Source organism: Phalacrocorax carbo, chromosome Z (assembly GCF_963921805.1).
Source record: "Phalacrocorax carbo chromosome Z, bPhaCar2.1, whole genome shotgun sequence".
NCBI lineage: Eukaryota > Metazoa > Chordata > Aves > Suliformes > Phalacrocoracidae > Phalacrocorax > Phalacrocorax carbo.
The window spans coordinates 36,372,878-36,393,800 of NC_087548.1; the positions used below are offsets into that span (position 1 = coordinate 36,372,878).

The window sequence follows — 20,923 nt, forward strand, 5'->3', positions numbered from 1 at the left end:
ATAAATGAGATTCACCACTGATATGCAAAGTAGTACAAGTTACATGTGGATAAGAGGAAATAGAGAAGATGGTAACTTACATTCTGAAGGTTAAAGTTAAAAAATAACAGTTTAAGCAAAGGATTAGAAAACTTTAAATCACACATTACTAATCTGCTGTTGCTTCCTGTTCGTATTTAACTTTCCTACTGTCTTACCACATGAATTATATCAGCTTAGACTTAAATTCCCTTAGAAGCCTTTAGCTACATAACTTATGCAATTTCACGCATTGCTTTTTAATATTTGCACTAAAGTATGAAGAAATTCTTAATGCCAGTTTGTGTACTGAAGAACATAAATTCCTCAGCCTCTTCACATTACTTATACTATCACATAGTCAACTGGCTTATAGTGTCATCCGTTTTGATCAGGTGTATTGTATGGGACATCAGAAAAAAGGTATCTTCAAAAGCCAACTCAAAATACAGCTGCTAACTGAAATATGGTCATGGCCTAGCACAGAAGAAAGCTGTAAGTTTTCACTATTACTTAACTAATATTTTCTGACTTTTACTAATTCTTAGCATCTTCAGCAGAACAGCAAAACATTTTCCATGATGCTCTCTACGATTCTGTACAGAATCTCATTCGGGAAAGTTAAGTATTATCAGTAACCTTTTACAAACATATAATTGGCATCAGATCAGTATAAAACCGCTGCCCAACTGTACTGTAAGCTATAAACGACTCTACATAATAATAACTGTTCAGACATACAGATGGGGTATATGTCCATTTGATTAGTACTTGGAATATACTGGTAACTTCACAGTTAGTGAAGTTACAGTGAGGTGAATAAAAAATCCTTTCTTAATAAAACTGGCACACTGCCACAACAAAGCCAATGCAGTTAGACCAGCAAGAGTCTATCAAAACAACTACAGAAGTAATTACTTAGCAATGAAAATTGGCATGTATTAACAATGAAGGGGAAAAAAGTGCTTTAGGGAAATATTTCCCTTAGTTCAGAAATGGCACTAATCAGAACTTCCAAATTAATTTACCTTAAATTTATTATACCTCAATTCAATTTCGAAGTAGTTTTACTGCAAAAATCACCAGGCTAGATGCAGTAAAGAGAAGCAGTTCATCATGCTGAGCACATCTTTCTAAATGTCAAATGCTACATTTCAACAGGAAAATTTATTTGATTCCTAACTGGCCCTTTCATCTTTGATTTGGAAACCACGTAGTAAGTTTTAGATTCATCAAAGCTAATATCAGTCTAGTAATGAAAGGATGTTTTAAACTAAGTAGGCACTACTACAGTTGTTCCAGCTCATGTCTGAAGATCTTGTTCCATTTAAATATTTGCCTAATTCAAATCACAAAATATAACAGTGTCTCTTTTAATTTGAGGAAAGTGGAGTTCAGTATCAGCATTACAGATGTTTCCAGTGTTTGAACAAGAGAAATAAAAAGATCATTTTTGCTGAATTTTCTCTCAAACACAATTTTCTTTGGAGGCACTTGTTCCTACAATGAACTACTGTAACGCTGGTCACTTTGGCTTCCATGTTCTGAAATAAAGCAAAAGGTGCAGTCACACTTCACTTCTTTCATATCAGAAACGTAAAGAAAAACTAAAAAGCCCAGAATTCCTATTAATAAATGATGACCACTCACACTTTTTGAAGATGTCAATCTAAACAGTGCATCTGAAACAACAGAGTTCTAAGAATTTTCCTATAGCCGCTAGATTTATCACCTTTAAAATCCTCTTAGCATGCCATGTAGAAAGTGCAAAGCAGGTGACTAGATTTTATTCAACAGTTTAACATAGCTTTAACTCCACTGATTTCAGTGACTTTACTCATGTTTTCAACCCTCCTATGAATAGGATCAACATTAGACCCTTATACCTTACACAGAACTAAGGGGAGTTATTCAATTATAATTTAACTGTAAGTCTGTAGGTCTCATTTTGCTTTGACCAAAATATCCTTACAAAAGTCACATGAAGTTATGTATCATATTATGATAAAAATGTAATTAAGATACATTCTAAAAGGTCAACTCTACAGAGGTCAGGAATAAGCATGTATTTTTTACTATTGTAAAAACTGAGAGCTCAGAGTTCAGCTGGATTTGGTTAATAGGGTAGGTAAGATGGGCTTCATAGGAACTTTAGAAGCAAAACTAAGAAGACTAAATGGAAGATGTGCTTTGGCAGAATGAGGAAGCAGTGTTGTAACTAATAATTTCATCTCTTTCAGTGGCAAATGTAGAAGAAATTACTTAGATGCACATAGATATTCTCAGCCAAATCTATGCCTCTGACAAGACTATGTCAACGCTTTTACAACACCGAGAGTGAATTTGAACCTTTGCTAACAGGAATATTTTCAAGTAGTTTGGAAGATTTGCAGGTTTTGATCCAAAAATGAGTAAACAGAAAAAATAGTCATAAGGTGTATTATTGAGGACTACTTAAAGTACACTTCATCCTGACAGCTTAAAAAAGGAAAAGCAATACATTTCTTAGTCATAGAAAACATTTTTTCCATTGTAAATGGCACTTAAATGAAACTAACATGATTGACAAGTACCTCACAATCAATCCTTGGGAACACTTAATGCAAGTCCATCTCTTTGGCGTTTTAAGCAGAATTCCTTCACAACTGTTTGTCTTTGCAATAACTCCTACAAAGCTCATTACTGCCAGCCTTGGTTTTGTTGTGCATTTATCCCTGGGATGCATTATCAACATGTGGCACATGTCCTTGACATGCACAGAAGAGTTGCACCCCAGGATAGCAGCATGCATGACAATAGTGTTGACTCTTACTCCTTTATGGTTGCTGGGATGTAACCGAGAAATCTAATAACTGTGACAGTAGGCCTTTAGGTTTTTCCTTGCCTTTCCAGGCAGTGAAGCTGCACAGACACTAATGAAAGGTTAAATGAATAGGAATAGCTGACAAGAGGTACAATAAAGAAGGGGCTTGGTAATCCACAGACACTAAGCAGAGATCCTTGGCTCAAGCAGAGAAGGGACAGCACATCTTCGAGTCACAATATTTAAAACAGCTTGCTATACACAGAGCCTTTTGTGTCTGGGTACATGCCTGGCTTTGGAAGAAAAAAAAAAAAAACTGAAAAGAAATTTCACATGGAGCACTTTGGCAAATATCAGGTCACAAAAAGGGAAAAATGCTGTTACATCTTAGTATTTAACATTAAAAAGCATTGACTAAAAGCACAAATCACAAGTTTCAAAATAATACATATTTGACAAATCTGATAAAGTCACAACACTAATTCTGTGTGATCCCAGCTGACAGCATGATGGGTGTTGCACATACACTCAGCTTCATTTACAGCTGATACCAGTTCATAATATGCTTTACATACTGTCTAAAATGCTTCCCATAGCTGAAGGCCTAGCTTCAAATGCAGCAGAACTGTAGACATAACCAATTGTAATACACTGCAAAAACATAGCTAAACTTCCCAACAGTGCATCAGACCATGGTGACTCAGAAACTTTTTAGTGGATGGCTTATGGCCTTTCGATTTCTTTTGGCTTGTGATTTACGAATCAGCATTATCAACATTCTGGTTTTCATAATTAAAAAATAATTGCAATGCCCAGCATGTTTTTAGAACTTCTTAAGCTTCTTACAATCTTCTACAAAGATCTGATTTCAGTACATAGTAGAAAATTTTAACTCCTTGGGGGGGGGGGGGGGGGGGGAGAGAACAAACAACCAAACCAAAACCCACCAAAAAAACCCAAAACCCACCAAAAACCAAAACCAGAAAGGACTCTCTAAAGTAACAAAGCAGAAAGAAATCTGATTAAGTTATCTGAATTTATGGGTTTTTACATAAAGTATTTCAAGAGAGAAGTACTGAAGTGGATGCTGCAGATGAAAAGAATTCTCTCTCAAAAACCTTGATTTACCTGGAATAAGAAAAAAAGTATTTGCATATGTATCTGGAGTACAAAATACACATATTTATAACATGTGGTGAGAGTACTATGGAAATATTCTAAAATGAGATAACCTCTTTGAACAACCACATTAAATTGCAGCAGAACTCCTGAGTGTACTAAGATTCTAACAATCAACAAATAAAGGCTTTTACTAGCACAGCACATAATGAGAACTACTGTGCAAGACATAAAGGAGACAAATCTGGTAGTTTATCTGTAGATTATATAATTTACTTAAATGGTAAATAAGTTTGTCCAAAGTAATGCTTGTAAAAGCTGCCATATAACTATTAAGCAGCAATTATGATCAATGCGTTTTTAGGTCAAATATGTCAGAATTTAGGTGGGATGCAACTGACACAGAATGCAAGGTTTAAACAGATGCTTTTTATTAAGCCATGTTAAATGCTATTCCTCTAAATTAACTACAAATTCCTGACTCAATTAGGAAGTGATACACATTTCCAAAATGACATTTATATACTCTATTTGTTTTGCATTTTATTGGGAACTTTTTGTGTTTCCAGACATGCACCATTTTTCCCTAACACATACTAGTAGTGGACATTAGATCAAATTAAATCATTAAATAAAATGCCCCATGCAAACCTGCAGACTGAAAGTCAGGATTCTTTCATTAAGCAATATTCAGCGAAGAAAATACTTCAAATTCTGGTGACAGTGTCCAATGTGCAAAAGGAAAAATGGACACTCCCAGAAACTCCCACCTTTGAGGGGAAAAATACAAATTTTGTTTTTGTATAAAACCCGGTGTTTTAGTTGGACTTGTTTTCATGTAATTACTTTGCTGTTGGTCATTCCTGTTTTGCTTGAAATTGACAAGATCTGTAGTCTGCTGCAAATCCCACTGACATACATGTATACATAACATCAAATAAAGCCCCTTCAAAGTCCGAGTTCTAGATCTTTTGCTCTGGAAAAAGTTAGTAATCAGCCCTGCCTTATGCAGAATATTCTTCCCCTTTTTCCTACCTATGGCATATCTAATAAAATCATGAAGCTCCCTCTAGCTCTGCAGAGGAGCTTAACTGACCCATGACCCTTTACAGTACCTTCCCATTTTCAAAAGCAATATTGAGAGTGAGCAAGAGCAGTATTTCCCTTACATAATAAGAGTTCTTGTTTTTATTCAGCAGTGCTTTCAATTCTACAGCTCGAAAAGACATGGATAATACGTTAGAACATCTGCTATGAAATACAGAAAGTTAAATATGGCTTATTATTGCACAGCACACTGAAGACCCTCTTAATCGTTTCCAACTTACATTTTATTTACCAAATCCTAGTTTGAAATCTTACATTGTTTGACAACCCAGCCATGTATGTGTTGAATCACACACGCACACATGCACACAAAGATACCTCAACTCCACTTCCTAAATACTAAGTGCAAAATAATGTAACGAAGAATGATAATACCATAGCACCATTTTAGAACCCAGATTTTAAGCAGAGCATCTTAGTTCAAAACCAATTTGTTTGTATAGACTGCTTTTCCAGAAAACCAGTAATGCCAGTGGTAATTTGCTGACTTTATTTTCACCTACCATAATATTTACACATACCATTCGTAACGGCTATTATTGTTTAATCTCCACTGCATTTCAGTATTGGATACTATGGAATTACAGTTATTTAGCAGGCTCTAAATAATGTAGTTGACATGTGCAATTGATATTTAAAATGTCTTACGACAACTGTAAAAGCCTCATTACAGACTAGCAAATCATTTCTAACAAGCAAGTTCAGCTGACAAATACCAAAGCAAACCTGCAGTCTATGCTGCAAGCATGTTTGTTTTATTTAAATGATACACGTTTAATGCAGTGTGCAATGGACCATCCATACCAACTATAAATAAGAAAGAAAGCGAACTTCCAAAGCAATACAGCTCTTGTGAAGTTTTCTAAAATAAAACTATGAAAAATTAAAAAAAAACCCTGAGTAACAACAGAAAGACCAGCTTGCTTTCCCCTCCCCCCTTTATGAGCTAGTGTCCAATTTCTTCTTTTCAGAACAGCTGTATTATCCAACTTAAGTTGCTCTGCTAATTTCAGTCCCACAAGGACTAACTTGGAAGGCAAAAAAGTACTAGAAAAGATCAATTTGCTGGGAAAGATCAAATGAGAAAACTGTGGGGACAGCAGCAGGTCAGAGTGTGAAGAACTAAGCAGACCTGTTCTTCATTAACTTAAGCTCTCTTGGGATGTCACACGCTACCTGTCCGTGGGCTTATTGAACCGCCTAACCCTCGTCTCTGTACCATTCTTCTGGGCCCAAGTGAATCATATCCTGCTGCTGACAAGTTAGCAGGGGGCTGCGGCTGCAACATGAAAGTTTTTTTTCTTGTCTAAATCAGGCAGATTTTTTAAAAGACGACACAGTACTGACTCGTGACATGGCAAGATGAAATGAGAGGTCTGGGCTGGTCTTCGAGCTGTGCAGATAAAAGTAATCAAATGACACTCCTGGAATGCAAATTGGCATTCTTGACTGCAGCAATTGCACAACCATGAAACATCTCTGACAGCAAGCAAGATTAGGACAAAATGTTATGTAAAGCACTGAACTCAAAAACTCACCAGAAAATTCAAACTGTAACACTTACATTTTAATATAGCAATAGTCATCTCTGCTTTTGTCTGTTCCTTTACTTTGTTTAATGTAACCACATAACCGTCTTTCACAAATGCCTCAATAACAAAAATGCACTGTGATTAAAGACACAGATCTGCTCAGTTTTTTCCCCTAAAATGTCACAGCCCTGTATTTCTACAAAATAATGTACAAGGCAGTGTTTTTTCTGTTACATGTGTAAGATGTGTTCTTAAATAACACTTTCACAATCCCAAGTCTTATAAGGATTTTCAAAATTTGCTCATTAACAAATTAGCTTATAATGTACATTTAGATTTTCCTCCAGCTGGATAAAGACGCATCATTTGAAATATTTCGACAGTAAATTTTAAAATTCACATGCTTTAGGAATTTAAAGCCCAACATACATAGAGGTAGGTGGTTTATTAATACCGGACAGCTTAAAATGAAACTACACTGTATAAGACAGCCTATATGCCCCATTAAATTTCAGATTAAAAATTCCTGCAATTTTTAAGGGCAAGGGAAGTTCCACTTATTTTTACAGGAACTTGGTATTCTTGTGCAGATCTGCTGATCAGGCTTATTAAATACTGCTGTATGAAATGAACTCAGTAATTAAACTGTGAGCACTTGTACTCCAAAACCATGACAAAAACGCTACCCCATTTTAAAATTCATTTATGGAGATGGGTTATAATACAGAGGGGAAATGGAAGATAATGAGAAATAAAAACTTCCACTAAAAAATATTTCAATGACTGCTATACATGGCTCACATACAGGTTAAGAAAAGAAATCTGTAATATCCTGCTTTGATTTCTTACCTAAAAATAGCTTCAAACCATTTTAACTGTTGGTCAGAATCACACACAAAAAGACACTCGTTGCCACTTTAATCCTGGGTACACCGGATTATTACATGATGTCTTTTGTGCATCAATTTTATAACAGCTTGACTCTAGGGTAAATGGGAACCATCATAAATCGCATGCTGCTTTCAAAACCACTTTAATTTCTGTCAGCGTTACTCTAACCACAGTCCTGGGCACACGCTGCTTTCCCCCCCCCTTTTTTTGTTTTGTTTTTTGTTTGTTTTGTTTTATTGTTGCCTACATTTGACAGTTGCATGTCCTACACTCCAATTGTGGCTTTGATCACCGAAACAAGACATGTCATGTTAGGGACAGAAGGGAAACACACAAACCCTCCATCTCAAGCTCTCCATCCACACAGATATACACTGTACCTATAGGTTCACTGATGTGTGTATATATATACACATGTCCAAATACATACGTACATGCATGTATGAACATACATAAATGTACATATGTACATGCACATATATACACACACGTGTGCGCGCGCATGCACGTATGTATATTCAAGGCAGACAAGACAGATAAATAACATCCCTGGAGTGAGGTGACAAAAGCTGACTGAAAGCAAGGCAGTCGTCAAACAGCGATTGAAAACATACTACTTCATTGAATATGGGCTGATTGCTGTTCATCACTGACCGAGGTCAGTCCAGTTGTTAGTACGAAGTTATCATTATGCATGTTAAGTGTAATCATGGCTCTTTAAACGTGCTTGTTCTTCGCAGCAGTTTAACCTATCCTCACATCACAACCCAGACAAACGGACTCAGTCAAATGAGGTCCTCGGTCACTTCAATTTTAAATTTTTAAATTAAGAGGCCGTGAAAGCCCAAACCCTGCTTTGCAAAACCCTGCTGTAAAGGAGACGTGCATTTGCACAGCGTATGAAATAGGCAGCAAAAACTTGCTCAAAGTTGTTTTTCTAGGGCTCCCCCCTCCCTTTTACAGTTAGGGCATCAGCATAACTCCGCAAGTTCTGCTAACAATCGCTGATTGGAGAGGTGCAAAGTGCAAGCACATGCACAACAAAAAGAGAAGAGTTAGGGAGGGAAGGTGGATTTACACTTCTGTCTCCCTGCCTCAAGCGTTGTTTCACACGCAAACACAGTTCCTTCCCCCGCTCTCAAAGTTTACCTTTTCACTGCGTGCAAACCTTACTCATTTCCGAGCAGAAGGTAGTGTCCAAAAAAGATCAGACCACCGTATGTCCGATTCAACCCCACTCCACCTTCACTCTCCCTCCGTCCATATGCACGCGCTTTTTTTACACGAGCCCCTCATCTTTAGTGGAGGGAAGGAGGCGGTAAGAAAACATGTGGCCATCCCATTTCAACCCCCCGAACTCACTTAAAAGTTTAGCACAGCCTCTTAGTAATTTTTCCCCCAATCCACGCAGCACAGGGCTAATTTATTTATTTATTATCCTCCTCCTTCGCCTGTGCTTGTTATTTGAAGGCTGAAACACACCGGATAGCGAGCAGGGCTGCTTGTGTTACTGCACAATTTATTAATCAAATCAAACCAAAGTAAAGGCTAGAATGAAAACGAAAGGCTGCTGGAAACTTCTTACCATCTCTGCATGCTGGTTGTCAAGTGCACCCCCTGTCTCTCGATCTCCTCTCAGCGGCAGTGCCTGCACCCTTCGTTTTGCCTCTGGGCTCTCAGCGACTCTCTCTCTCTCTCCCCCCCCCCCTTCCTTTCTTTCCCCCCTCTCCGTTTCTCTCCCCCCACGCCACCTCCCACCCTCACACCTTCAGATGATTTGAACTAAAAAATAGATTTAAAAAATAAAAATACTACCCCAAAAACAAACAAACAAACAACAAACACGCCGCAGCAGCAGTAGCGACAGTCTCCCCCCCCTCGCGGCCCTCTCTGACTGTTCCAAAACTTCAGCCCCAAAGTTCAGCCCGAGCAGCGGAGAGAAAGAGAAAAGAGTTTTCAGCGGAGAGCTGGAAGTGATGGGAGGAGGGACCCAGGTTCGGGTCAGAGCCTCCACAGGTTGGTTTGTTGTTGTTGTGTTGTTTGGCTGGGGAAGGGGAGGCGGCGGGGGAAGGCTGCGAGTCAGTCTGAGACGGGGGCGCTGCTACCTCCTAACCCCACGCTACCGGGCAAGGGCGGCACAGAGAGGCAGCGGCAAAGGGAAAGAGCAGTCTGGGGCGGCAAAAAAGTAACCCGCTCTGCCTCGTGTCCCGTCCCCCCGTCCCCCCCCCGAACTTTCTGTGCCAGACGGGGGCCGCCCGCGCCCAGCTGTCAAAAACGCCCAGCGGCCGCTGCCAACTTTGTGGTGAGGGCGGCCGGTGGCGCGGCGGGGCGCGAGGCTGGCCGCCCCAATCTGCCTCCCTCGTCCCTCTTCCCCCTTCCCGCTCCTCCGGCCGGTTCCTCCCCGCAGCGGCTGCAGTCTCTCCCGCTGCTTCTCCTCTTCCTTATCAGCTCCAGGCGCCGCTGGAGCGAGCGAGCGAGCGAGCGAGAAGGCGGCAAGGAGAAAGGTGGAGGGAGGGCAGAGAAAGGGGAGAGAGACGGCGGAAAATGAAGCGTAGCCCAGAGGAGGGGGTAAGCAGCCGGAGCGGGAGAGCGGAGAGCGTTAGAAGGGAAACGAAGAGTTAGGCAGATGGAAAGTTTTCGCTTGTGGTGCCGGATTCCCGCTTCCCACCCATTGCTCCATCAGCTCCCGGAGCTCGGCGGCGGCTGCTGCTGCTGCTGCTGCTGCTCGGTGTGGGATCTGGAGAATTTTTTGTAAAAGGGTGGTTTGGTTTGGTTTTTTTTTTTTTTTGGGGGGGGGGGGAAGGGAGGCGGGAGGAGGTGAGCCGTCACGGTTGTACGTTTGCAGGGAACAGACAAGAGTCACATCTGTGTGTGACACGGAGCCAAACCGAGTGAAACCCTGCCCCGGCGACGCTGGGGAAACGCAGGCGCTGCGGCCCTGGGCGCGCAGGCACACAACGGCCGCCGCGCGCGCCCTGTGGAGGCGCGCAAGGGGGCGGGAACGGCCGTCCCGCGCTCTCCCGCGCCCCCAAATGCACCGCCCGCCGCGGGGCTCTGCCCGACGGGACGGGACGGGCAGGGTGACGCCGTTAGCTGCCGCTTCGCGCTGGCAACCTTTCTGCCCGGTTGCGGACCCGTTGGTCCCCTCTTGGCGCCTTCCCCAGCCAAGTCTTTCTTCACCCCTGTTTGCACGCGATTTAAAGCGTTCTCCCTCAACACACACACACACACACACACACCCCCACGCCCACACCCACACACACCCACATCCACCCACCCCGCGGTCATGGTGTTGAGGGGGTGGCAGATACCTTGTGCGTCGGGTGGGTTGCCTGACAAAGGGAAGATGACAGAAAGCGATCGTGCTTTATCTACGAGTACTGACAGCCGAACCTTTCTGTCCATCCCGCGTGTCCTGCCTGTGAAGGTGCTGAGGGTCACTACTGCTGTCAATATCGACTCATTTCCTCATGCTCTGTATAAACACGAGATTAGGACTGGATCTTTAAAAAATGAACTTGAGGAGAACTTTTCAGGTGACATGAAATACAAATACTAGGATGTTTTGCCTCCTTCTCCCTTTTGGTATGACTGGACGCTTTGATGACCCAGCTGGCACTTAGAAGAATCGAGAGGAAACGTGTCAAGTATATGAAATAGGTAGCTGCTTGGCACTGATTATTCTTCCTGCATCTGCTATGGACTAAAACCACAGCAAACTTTTAATGTAACAAACAGCACGTCCCCAATAACCAAGTTTCCAGGCTTTTTAGTGGATTTTGCTGTCTTTGTTATTTGTGTATTTCCTATGTCTGTGGGAAGAGGGAAAGGTAAATGGTCTATATTAGTATCAAAGCCAGGCTTTCACAAAAACTGATTGGATATATCTCAACGTTATTTGTGTTTCTCTGGAAATTTTGTTCTGTTTTTTTCTGGGTATTTGTCAGATACCTTCATTAGGCATAATACATACTGGCTTATGGACAGGATTTGTGGTGCCCACACTTCATCAGGATTAGTTGCGATCCTTGAGATGTAGAGAGCATGTTTCAGGCTCAGACAAGGATTCAAAAGGATTTTGCATTTTTGAAGATTTTGGGGTTTTTTTATACCAAGTACTATGACCAACAAAGATATCAAGTAATTTATGGTCATACTGAAAAAAATCACAGGACTAATTAAGCCATTATTTGATGCGTTTTCTGTCAAAGGGAGAGATAAGAAAAACCTAGTTAATTATTTCAGTCACATTTTAACGTACATAAAAACGCATTTGCCCTTTTGAACCAGTGAAGGGCCAAGAAGTTGCCAAAAAATTGTGTTCACACAGCCCCCTAGTGGTTGAAGCCTTGACAAGCTCACATGCATGCTTCCTCACACGAAGGAGGGAGGGTCCAAGCAAGCTCGATGCAGCTTAAAAATAAAGTGCTGTAACTTAACTCGCAAAAGGGATGGTCACTTGCTAGAATAAAGACATGCCATGCCCATTACAAGGCTAATCTTTAACGTGCGGTTTCACAGAACACAGCTTTGTGAAAGGAAAGCCTTATAGTAGGTAGACAGCCATTCAACTAAATTTAAAACCAGCTTTCCTTGTGACTTTGAAAAGTGAGTTGGTTTTTTTTTAGCTGAGGCTAGGCATTTGAAGGAGATATTCCTATACTCACTAAACCAAGTTACAGTGATAATAACCTGTTTCACACACTAAAAAATTTTATCTAAATTCTGATCTATCATTTCAAACAAAGAACCTAATAAGTGTTACACAATCATTAATAGCTTCCAGTTACTTTCTTTTTAAAGGTTTTAAGTATTTTTGTATGAAAACTAACAAAGCCTTTTGGAGTCATTCCTTTGTTATCTTCCTTGATATTTAATTCAGCTTTTTTAAACCTCCCTTTTTTTTTTCTTCCACCTGTCAATAAGCCAGTAGCTTTTTTATTGACAGTATACTACAGCATCTTGAAAGCTGCTGAGGAGGTAAAATAGCTGGAGGCAAGTTGGCTGTTGGGAGTTCTGATTCTTGAGTTGACAGTATGGGATTACAGAATAAACATTGTGGAATAAGACATTTCTGCTCAAAGGATCAGCAGCAAAATAGGTAACTGGTGACATTTGAATATACATCATTATTAGACTTTAGACTGAACAAGCTCCAAGCTTTTCAGATATTTTGCATCTTTCAGAATCACACTTGCAGTCACATACACAATAGCCTTTTGAATTTGCATTCAGTTATTACTCTGAAATATGCCTGCTATGTGGTATATTCTGAGATAATCCCAAGATACAGCCCTTGTTAAAATACTGTACCATCCATGTACACAGTGATTTTTGTTTCTTTATATTGCTGCCCTGAATGTGACATCAGCACACATCATAGATATTGCAGGAAATGACAACATATATTTACTTGTAGTTCAATGAACACCTCAAAAGATAGCGTACAGACTCAATCTGTGTCACGGGACTGTTCTATGACTTCTCAAAGCGTGTAACTGTTAAATTTTGGAGATCATGTGTAAGGTTTCAGAAAGAAGGAGCAAAGCCTAAACTTTTCCTTGCTTTTCAGACTAATGATATTTGTTAGTGAGGAGAGCAGTGTCTTTCACAATTTCAGCCTCATAAACAGCAATATCTATCCTATACATAAAGTACTTCCTCCTGTAGTTTTCTTTCAAAACCAGTTATAACCACCGTAAGGAATTAGTAGTACTCAGTGGTCTTAGATTAATTAGCATGAACAAAGTTAGTTGGTTATTTTTCTTCACTTTTATTTGGATTTTTCAGATTGGAGCACTGAGATGTTGCAAGTTGGAGATAAGAGTCTGAGCAACTGCAGCTCGAGACAAATGCGCAGTATAAGCCATCTAAATTGTGAAGTCTCCAGAGTGTGGTATTTCTCTGCTGCCTTGATCTTCCTTCTCATTGAAGGAATTTAGGGTTCCTTGAATATTCCACCCATTTTGCAAACCTGGAGGTGCGTGCAGTCAACAGGATGTGCACAATCAACAGAGCAGAGGAGGGGCATAAAGCACCAGTAGCTTAAAAGTGGCTATAGCAACGTATCAAACTGGAATCCTCTGTGTTGACAAGGTGAGAAAGAACACTTCTAGAGAACAGAATAATTGAAATGTAAATGAAAACCTGTTTACCAGTAGAAAGAATCTCCAACAGAGAAATTATGCCCAGTCCTAAATATAAAACCTATTTTCGGTAATCCACAACTAGTAAAGCGGAAAAATAATCCAATTCAGCATAAAAGTAACTGTCAATATTTTAAACCAATACCATTATGGAGTCCTAATTTGGTTATTCATTTTATTCAAATACATGGGTGTATCATCCATATGCATACTGAATATTTATATTAAGTTCCTTTGCTGAGTATTACTCTACAATAGGTATCATGGCTTATAGCATGACTTGCATAAAATGTAGGCTCCTACATCCTATTAAAGATTTATCTTTTCCCTTTTTCATTTTTTTACTTTTTTTCCCACTTTTTAAGTGTTTTTATTTGAGTTTTACCTAGTCAATCTGTCAGGTTCCGACATTTCAGGAGAACTTTAGCCGTTTTCAAGAACCTAACTAGGAAAGACTATTTGTGCGTTTTTTATAAAAAAGGGTCTAATGCTTTCCCTGGCAAACTATAATTTCCTGGTATTTTAGAGCAAGAGTTTGAAATTTGACCTGATGTAGGCAGAGTAGGAAGGATACTACTTCTGAGTTCACCTAAACTTAGCCATGGATCACAAGGACCTGAGCCAAGAATTGAAAAACTTGTGACCAACTGTAAACATTTTGTTTAAAGTGAGTTGCCCAGGATTACACAGGATCTCAGAGACAGTTAGAATCAAATTCTCCAGGGTGGGATTTAACTGCTTCATCTGCTTTCACCGTAGGTCTGTCTTTCTCTTCCTGTCTCATTCATCACACACGTTAAAACTTCAGCAGTAGATTAAGCAGGAGTCTTAAGAAAGAAGTTTCATTCATTATACAGACACTCATTTCCATTTAAAGAACATCACCCTTTCTGTGTACTTGACAGATCTCACAGGGAGAAAACAGTACACGATCATATAATTTCAGACACCGTGTACTTGCCACATGAAGGGGCTGAATTAATGTTGTGTAGATGCTTGTAGTGATAACATTTCTTAATTTCTGAACACCTAACTTTCTAACTCCTGTTAACCAACTGAGAAATTTAACTCTAAAGTTAATGAAGGTATGTCAAATAATAATACAGATACATTAGTTTTCTGAGTCAAAAAGCATTTTTGTCATTCAGGAAGTGAATTTAAGGGCAGTTAATTATGTTTCTTTTGCCTGTTGCACTAAAATACTGAAGGTGATTCGAAATCTTTCCAGCACTTAAGTATTGCTAGATCCTCCCAGTCATAATAGTGGGTTTTGGAGATGAAAAAAGGTTGGCTGCGGCATATCCATCGTTTTTCTTTTTGTACCATATCCTCTGTACCTAGTCTTTTCTAAATCTCTTTTAGAGGTTGCTACCACACAGTTTGATTTATCCTAAACTTTCCCAAATGCATTAGCAGATGTTCTTAAAGACAAACGTGCTTCCAGTACTTTATGACCTCAGCTGAAAGAATATATATTAAAAGCAATAGACATAGATGTTACTTTGTAGTTCTACAACAGCTTTTGTAAGGGAGATTACAAGGTGTTAAACATGAGCATAGAAATAGAAGTGTTCAACCCACTTTAGACATTAAAGGAATAAGGTGCAATAAGTTTCAGCAACTTGCTTAAAGTAGTAAAGAAAGTAAAAATACATATTTTGGATCTATTTGCTAGTTCTATGGTCATCCTTTTTCTAATAAGAATACACACGTTTACATTTAGGAACTGTCTAGACTGAAGTTTCTTCTTCGTCGTCACTTCCAATCTCTGTCCAAAAACATTGTTTTCTATAGCTTAGTAATTGCTAGTCAGAGATCACACGTAGTGTTCTATATGCATTCTGGAATATGTCTCAGTTTATCTTGTATAACACTTGAGGGTATTTTTCCCAAGTGAATCTCAATGTTTTTAATTTCTCTTAGTGTGTTACCATTTGTTTTCCTCATATTACTCCAGTCAAAAGTGATTGCCTTGGAGAGTTTGTTGTAAGCGCAATGGGAAAGTATCTCTTTTTTTTTCTTATCCAGTTTAACTGCTTTAATCTTGAACTTTAATTGTTGATGGGATTTTACTTCTTTTATCCTGGTATCTTACAATGAGCATTCGTGCACTTAGCTTGCTCTCATACAAGAGCTTGCTCTCATACAAGAGTGTTAACAAATAAAATGCCCCTCTCACTAATAGTGATTGGTAGCTCAGTATCTTAAAAGCAACAGAAATGTCAAATGTAATATTGCAGGGCAAGTCACAAAATCTGTCATGTCCAGTCTTGAAAGACTACTAAGATTTCCCTAATTTTAACAGAACAATTTTTCTGCTATTTACACCTCACTTAAATGGAGACTTCAAATAGATATGGCTACCTAAGCTGAATACAGTACAGAACATTAAAGCAGGCTTTAAATAATGTGGCATAATGATTCCTCATGCATCATAACTTCTTTGTTGCTTTTTTATTACTTTTATAATTGCTTCAAATATCAACACACAATTTGATCTTCATGTCAAGAGAAAGAAGGCAGAAGAATTGACAGTTTGATCCTTGCCTTCTTTTCAAAGACCAAGTTTTAGATTTTGACCTCTGCTAGCAGATGATTCAGCTACTCTAACTGAAGATACTTAATCTTATTTGAACTTGAGCTTGGTTCTAAGCCTCATATCCAAAGATCTAGTTAGAATGCCAGATCACTTACTGCTGTTTAGTGCAAATACTTTGTTGAGGACATCTACTAGACTATTTTCTTTTGCACATTTTGGCCACGTGCAATTGCAAAAAGAAGGTGTAGGCTTGCTATAGGCATTGCTTAAAATCTGAGGAACCTGGAGAAAGTAGGAAATTAAAATATTGTGTCCAAAAACTACTTTCCCTTTTAAAGTACTTTTTCCTCCGTGCACTGAATTATAAGCCAAATACTGCTTGGAATTTGACAGTGCTATCCAGATAGAACTCTGAATTTCCTTTCTCTTATTTGGCTGCCCCACTTTCAGTTAGTCTGATTTCGCACCCAAAGGGTTGGTCTTGGTCTCCAAGTTTGTGGATGTCATAGTTGTATTTTCTGAATTAAAAATACTAAGCTGACCCCACCTTTGTGTGTGTGTGTACATATATATCTATATATATAAAAAGGAATTTATTGCATGTGTGTGTGGATGGACAAGAAGAATAAAGGAAATAGCAAACTGTTGGCTAAATGTTTCTGTTAGAAACCTTGAAATATTTTAGAGTCAATTCAAGATTCAAATATGGGTCTTTCAGCATTTGTAACTCTTCTAGTTCATGAGTTTCAATTATGCAGGGCAGGAGAGTCTTGCATTATATTTGATTTTAAGGACAGAAGAATGTTACTTTCTGCTATGAAAGTTAATTTACAATATGCTTAGAGAGGCTTTCTGTACTCCACCCTATCAGTACTGTCACTGAATACCTCTCTCAGAGGAGAGCTAGATGTGAGGAGGACAGGGCAATGGCTCTAAAGAAGAGACAAAGGTAGTTACCATTTGAAGCACTGCAAGAAACTCTTTGTGAAATACTCTCATGGAAAGGCTGGCTATTTTTAGAATGTGGCATCAATGCTGTAGCGACTGAGATTCGGTTTGTAAAATTATGCTGTGTATGGTGAACATTTTAATTTGACCCCTCTTTCTGATATCTTGGTGCATCTGAAAAGCTTGCATATTGCACGCACCCACTGCCTTATGGCTTCTGCAAACAAATACACTGTGTACAAGCAAAAGACTTACTTATGTTAGATATGCATAAGTAAAAAAACTGGTAGCACTCTGCCTTTGTAATCTAGAGACTGTAATTTCAAATGTTCTAGAAATCAGAAGCATCAAAACAATTATAATAGTTGCTGCAACAAAATATAAGCCAAAAAATAACACCCCCTGTCCCTAGTCTTGCTCTGAAAAATGTCTTGAAAACCTGTACCAGTCCAAGGTGGCAACATTGTTCCACAGATCACTGTGATGAGGTCGTTTCTTCTGTCTGACCTGTTGCTGCCAGTTAATGGGTATTGCACTGATAGCAAACTAAATACATTCTAAAGAAGAAATGCCACAAGCTCTGAGATAAGAGCTATGACAACTGTTACAAAATCAAGATCTCAGAAGCAGTTATTTCTCATCTTCATGGTGGTGACGCGATTTGGTTCGGTGACATGACTAGCAAATAAAATATTTGAACTTAGTCTACAACTGAATGATCACAGAATTAGCTGGATCGTCAGATACCTATGCCTAGTAGCTACAGTCTTGTGGGTTTTTGAGGTGTGGAAAGTGCATGAATCCAAGCTTTATTGTCAGCGCTTCCCATAACATTATTGCTATTTCCTGTTTCAGTCTTTAATAATATAGGATAGGTTAGGGTTTCATTATGTTTTCTTCTCTTTTTTTTTTTTCCCTCTGAAAGTTTAAAGAATGGTTGGAACACAGTCCAAGTCACATTTTTAAAAGGAAGCTGGATAGTTACTGTCTGCATTCTTCTAACTCCTCTCACATATTTCTCTTAAAAGGCAAAAAGTACTCCTTTGTAACTTCTTCACTTTCTTAGTGTTCTTATTCCTTTGCAGACCAAACACAGACACACACACAAGCATTGCATAGTGCTTTGTAAGATATGTTGATGGAACTGAAATCATTCCTTTAAAATGGAAGCTAAAATGAATCCTATATATAAAAGGAAGGATGCTCTTTAATTGGAGTGCCACATTTATGCAGAGGACAGACACAGACATCTGGTCCTCGATGTATAGTTTTAGGAGGCATTTATTCAGGAAACCTGTTGTAGAAGCATACCAGTGCTACCAGACTCCAAAGGAAAACACTATTCATCGTGGGTGCAACTAGCTCAGAATACCTCATTTTCTAACAGGGAGGCATCAAACAAATACATAATGGGCTACTCCTAGCTCTCAAAATGCTTCACTCTCTACTTGCCTTTTTCAAAACAATTTTCCCTATAAATAAACTGAAGCCTTTTTGTCCTATCCTAGACAGATTTCACAGCAGACTTTTGAACACTGAAATACCTTTATCATGTTCTTTTTCAGACTTCCACCTCCCCCATTAACTAAACAATGCCTTTTCCTTCAAGCATTCCTCACAGGTTGTATTTCTGAAAATTATTAGCACTGTTACTGCTTTTCCCTGAGTACTACTCAACTTACCATAAATGTCAGCAAGTTCACTGGACTGATTTGCAAATAGTTCTCTAGCTGAAGCCTCACATGATCCTTAGACAATAGAGAATTACCTTGTGTATTTCATATACAAAGTTCTTAGTAATACAGCTCAAAATGGGATTTGCCTTAGTATCACACTGATCTAGTCAGTTTAAATTCTACTCTTACCTTGATCTCCCCGTCTGTATTACTGTGATCCACAGTATCCAAGATGCTAGTCCTTGTCTTTATTTGATTTTTACCTTAGTCTGTGTTGTTCTTTACCAGTTACATTTAAACAATCCCTTCTTATCCGCTTTCAGTTGATCAAGACCAGTTTAAACCGTCTTCAGCGTTTTTGTAACTTCTACCTAATTGCTATCTGTAGTTTTTAAACTTATAAAATATGCTTTACACTTCCACCAAAGTTGCTACTAACATTATGATCAATCTTATAATTGTCAAAATTCTTCTGTTCTAGTAAGCCATGCCATGTGTTTCAAGACACAGCTGAGCTGAGTAGTTGTGACTCTGCTGATCCAAAGATTGCCAGCTCAGTTAGCAAAACAGTACAGATGTTAACAACTAGGACAGAAACCAACCTAACAAATGCTTTACATGACTCTTGAAACCCACTGTAGATAGCCTGGTAGCTCTGTGCAGAATTAGCCTGTATCCTGAAAAGTTTATCCATTCAGGTTTAACTACAGCCTTGCTGATAGAGCACAGTGGAGTTACGTCGATGAACCAATGGAGACTTGTGCATTCTTCTCTGACTATTACCTTCTAAGACCTACCAAAGATAACAATTTTTGGGGTTGCTAAGCTCCGGTTCGCTTTACATAGAGCCATACATTCGCTTAACATTAGTAAAAGCACTAAACAGTAGTAAAAACTAAATCCTCCATAATGATACATTCTCAAGGTTGAAAAATTTATTTCAAATTTCTTGCTATTTCATGCATGGCCCCCTTCTTTGTAAAATCACTCTAAGAACAGCAACAGTTCAGCATTTTCCTGCTGTGCATCTTCAGAGAGGGTTAAATGAAAGATGTTACACCGGCATGAACACAGCTGTCTGTTTGGTCAAGTATGCAAAAGCAGGGAATCAAACTGAAGTCTTTTCAACTGTCTTGCAGACCACTAACCACAGTAAAGATATTTGGCTGGCCCAGAAATAACATGTGATACTTAAGTCATATCCAGACTGAGGATTTCTTAAATCACTGTATTCTCAGGAAGCAATAAGTTTTGGACTGAGGGCAGGATGATTGTTTTGTCGTCTTGTAAATCTTTTCAGATACTAGTTGTAATAACAGTATGAAGTAAGATCTCACTCCAGTGTGATATTCACTAAATGCATCTTGTATCAGAGCCAAAATTAGAAATTTTTGAAAGTTATAGGACTGTCTCTTCAGAGCAGAAGAGTATTTGTTTGCAGAAATGTGTTTATGTAAGCAACAAGAATAAAGTCAAACAGCAGAATTGCACAGCTTTCAGGTAAAGGCTGCCCAAAGATACATAACACTTGCAATGCTTACAGGTATTATGGAAGAAATTAGTTTGTCTTATGCAAATAGTACTAGGCATCTGAATTTGCCTTTTAAAAATTGTTCAGCATTTAAAATTGATTACAGTATTCTTTATTAGTACGGAGCCTCAAGAATAAAAGCTTTCAAGCCATGCAGGAAACAAATGAACTCCACACAAAGGTAAGTTTGGATCTCTGAATGAAATCTATAGGTAGATCAAGAGCATTAAATAATTTCACCCTATGTTTTAATGCAGAACTCAGGCACCATTTAACGGGGAATGGGTATACTTCATCCCCTCTTGGTAATTTGTGTTGATATTCATATGTCTTGTGAACTTTCCTCAATCATTTGTCATTAAAATAAGGTCTACTGGCAGTCAGGTTTCCATGCTGAGAGCTAGGAAGGAAAATAGTTATGACTAAAGAGACATACAGCTGCTCTTAGTGACCCTGAATAGTTTGTTTTGGACAGCCTAGATTATGACATTCTTTTCTTTTTTTTCCTACTTTTGGGTAAAAGCTTGGGTGTGTGCTTGAAAAAACAGGTCTCTAATGAGGGTGGAGAATGCCTATTTGTTATGTGATTCTATCTGCTGTTTAGGCAGTGTAG

At 38.9% G+C, this 20,923-nt stretch overlaps 1 protein-coding gene across 3 annotated transcripts in view; it reads right to left on the reverse strand.

The window, feature by feature from the left end:
- The window catches only part of BNC2 (basonuclin zinc finger protein 2), a 326,513-nt gene extending 316,337 nt beyond the window's left edge, over positions 1–10,176 (reverse strand). Inside the window, exon 1 of one of the 3 annotated variants that reach the window (XM_064437881.1) lies at positions 10,139–10,176. In XM_064437881.1, the coding sequence (XP_064293951.1) occupies positions 10,139–10,150 (12 nt within the window). In that variant the 5' untranslated portion in view covers positions 10,151–10,176. Of the gene's footprint in view, positions 1–8,619; positions 8,744–9,055; positions 9,158–10,138 lie in introns of those variants that run through there. The other 2 variants (XM_064437882.1, XM_064437883.1) reach the window with 2 other exon arrangements.
- Positions 10,177–20,923: the final 10,747 nt, after the last annotated feature.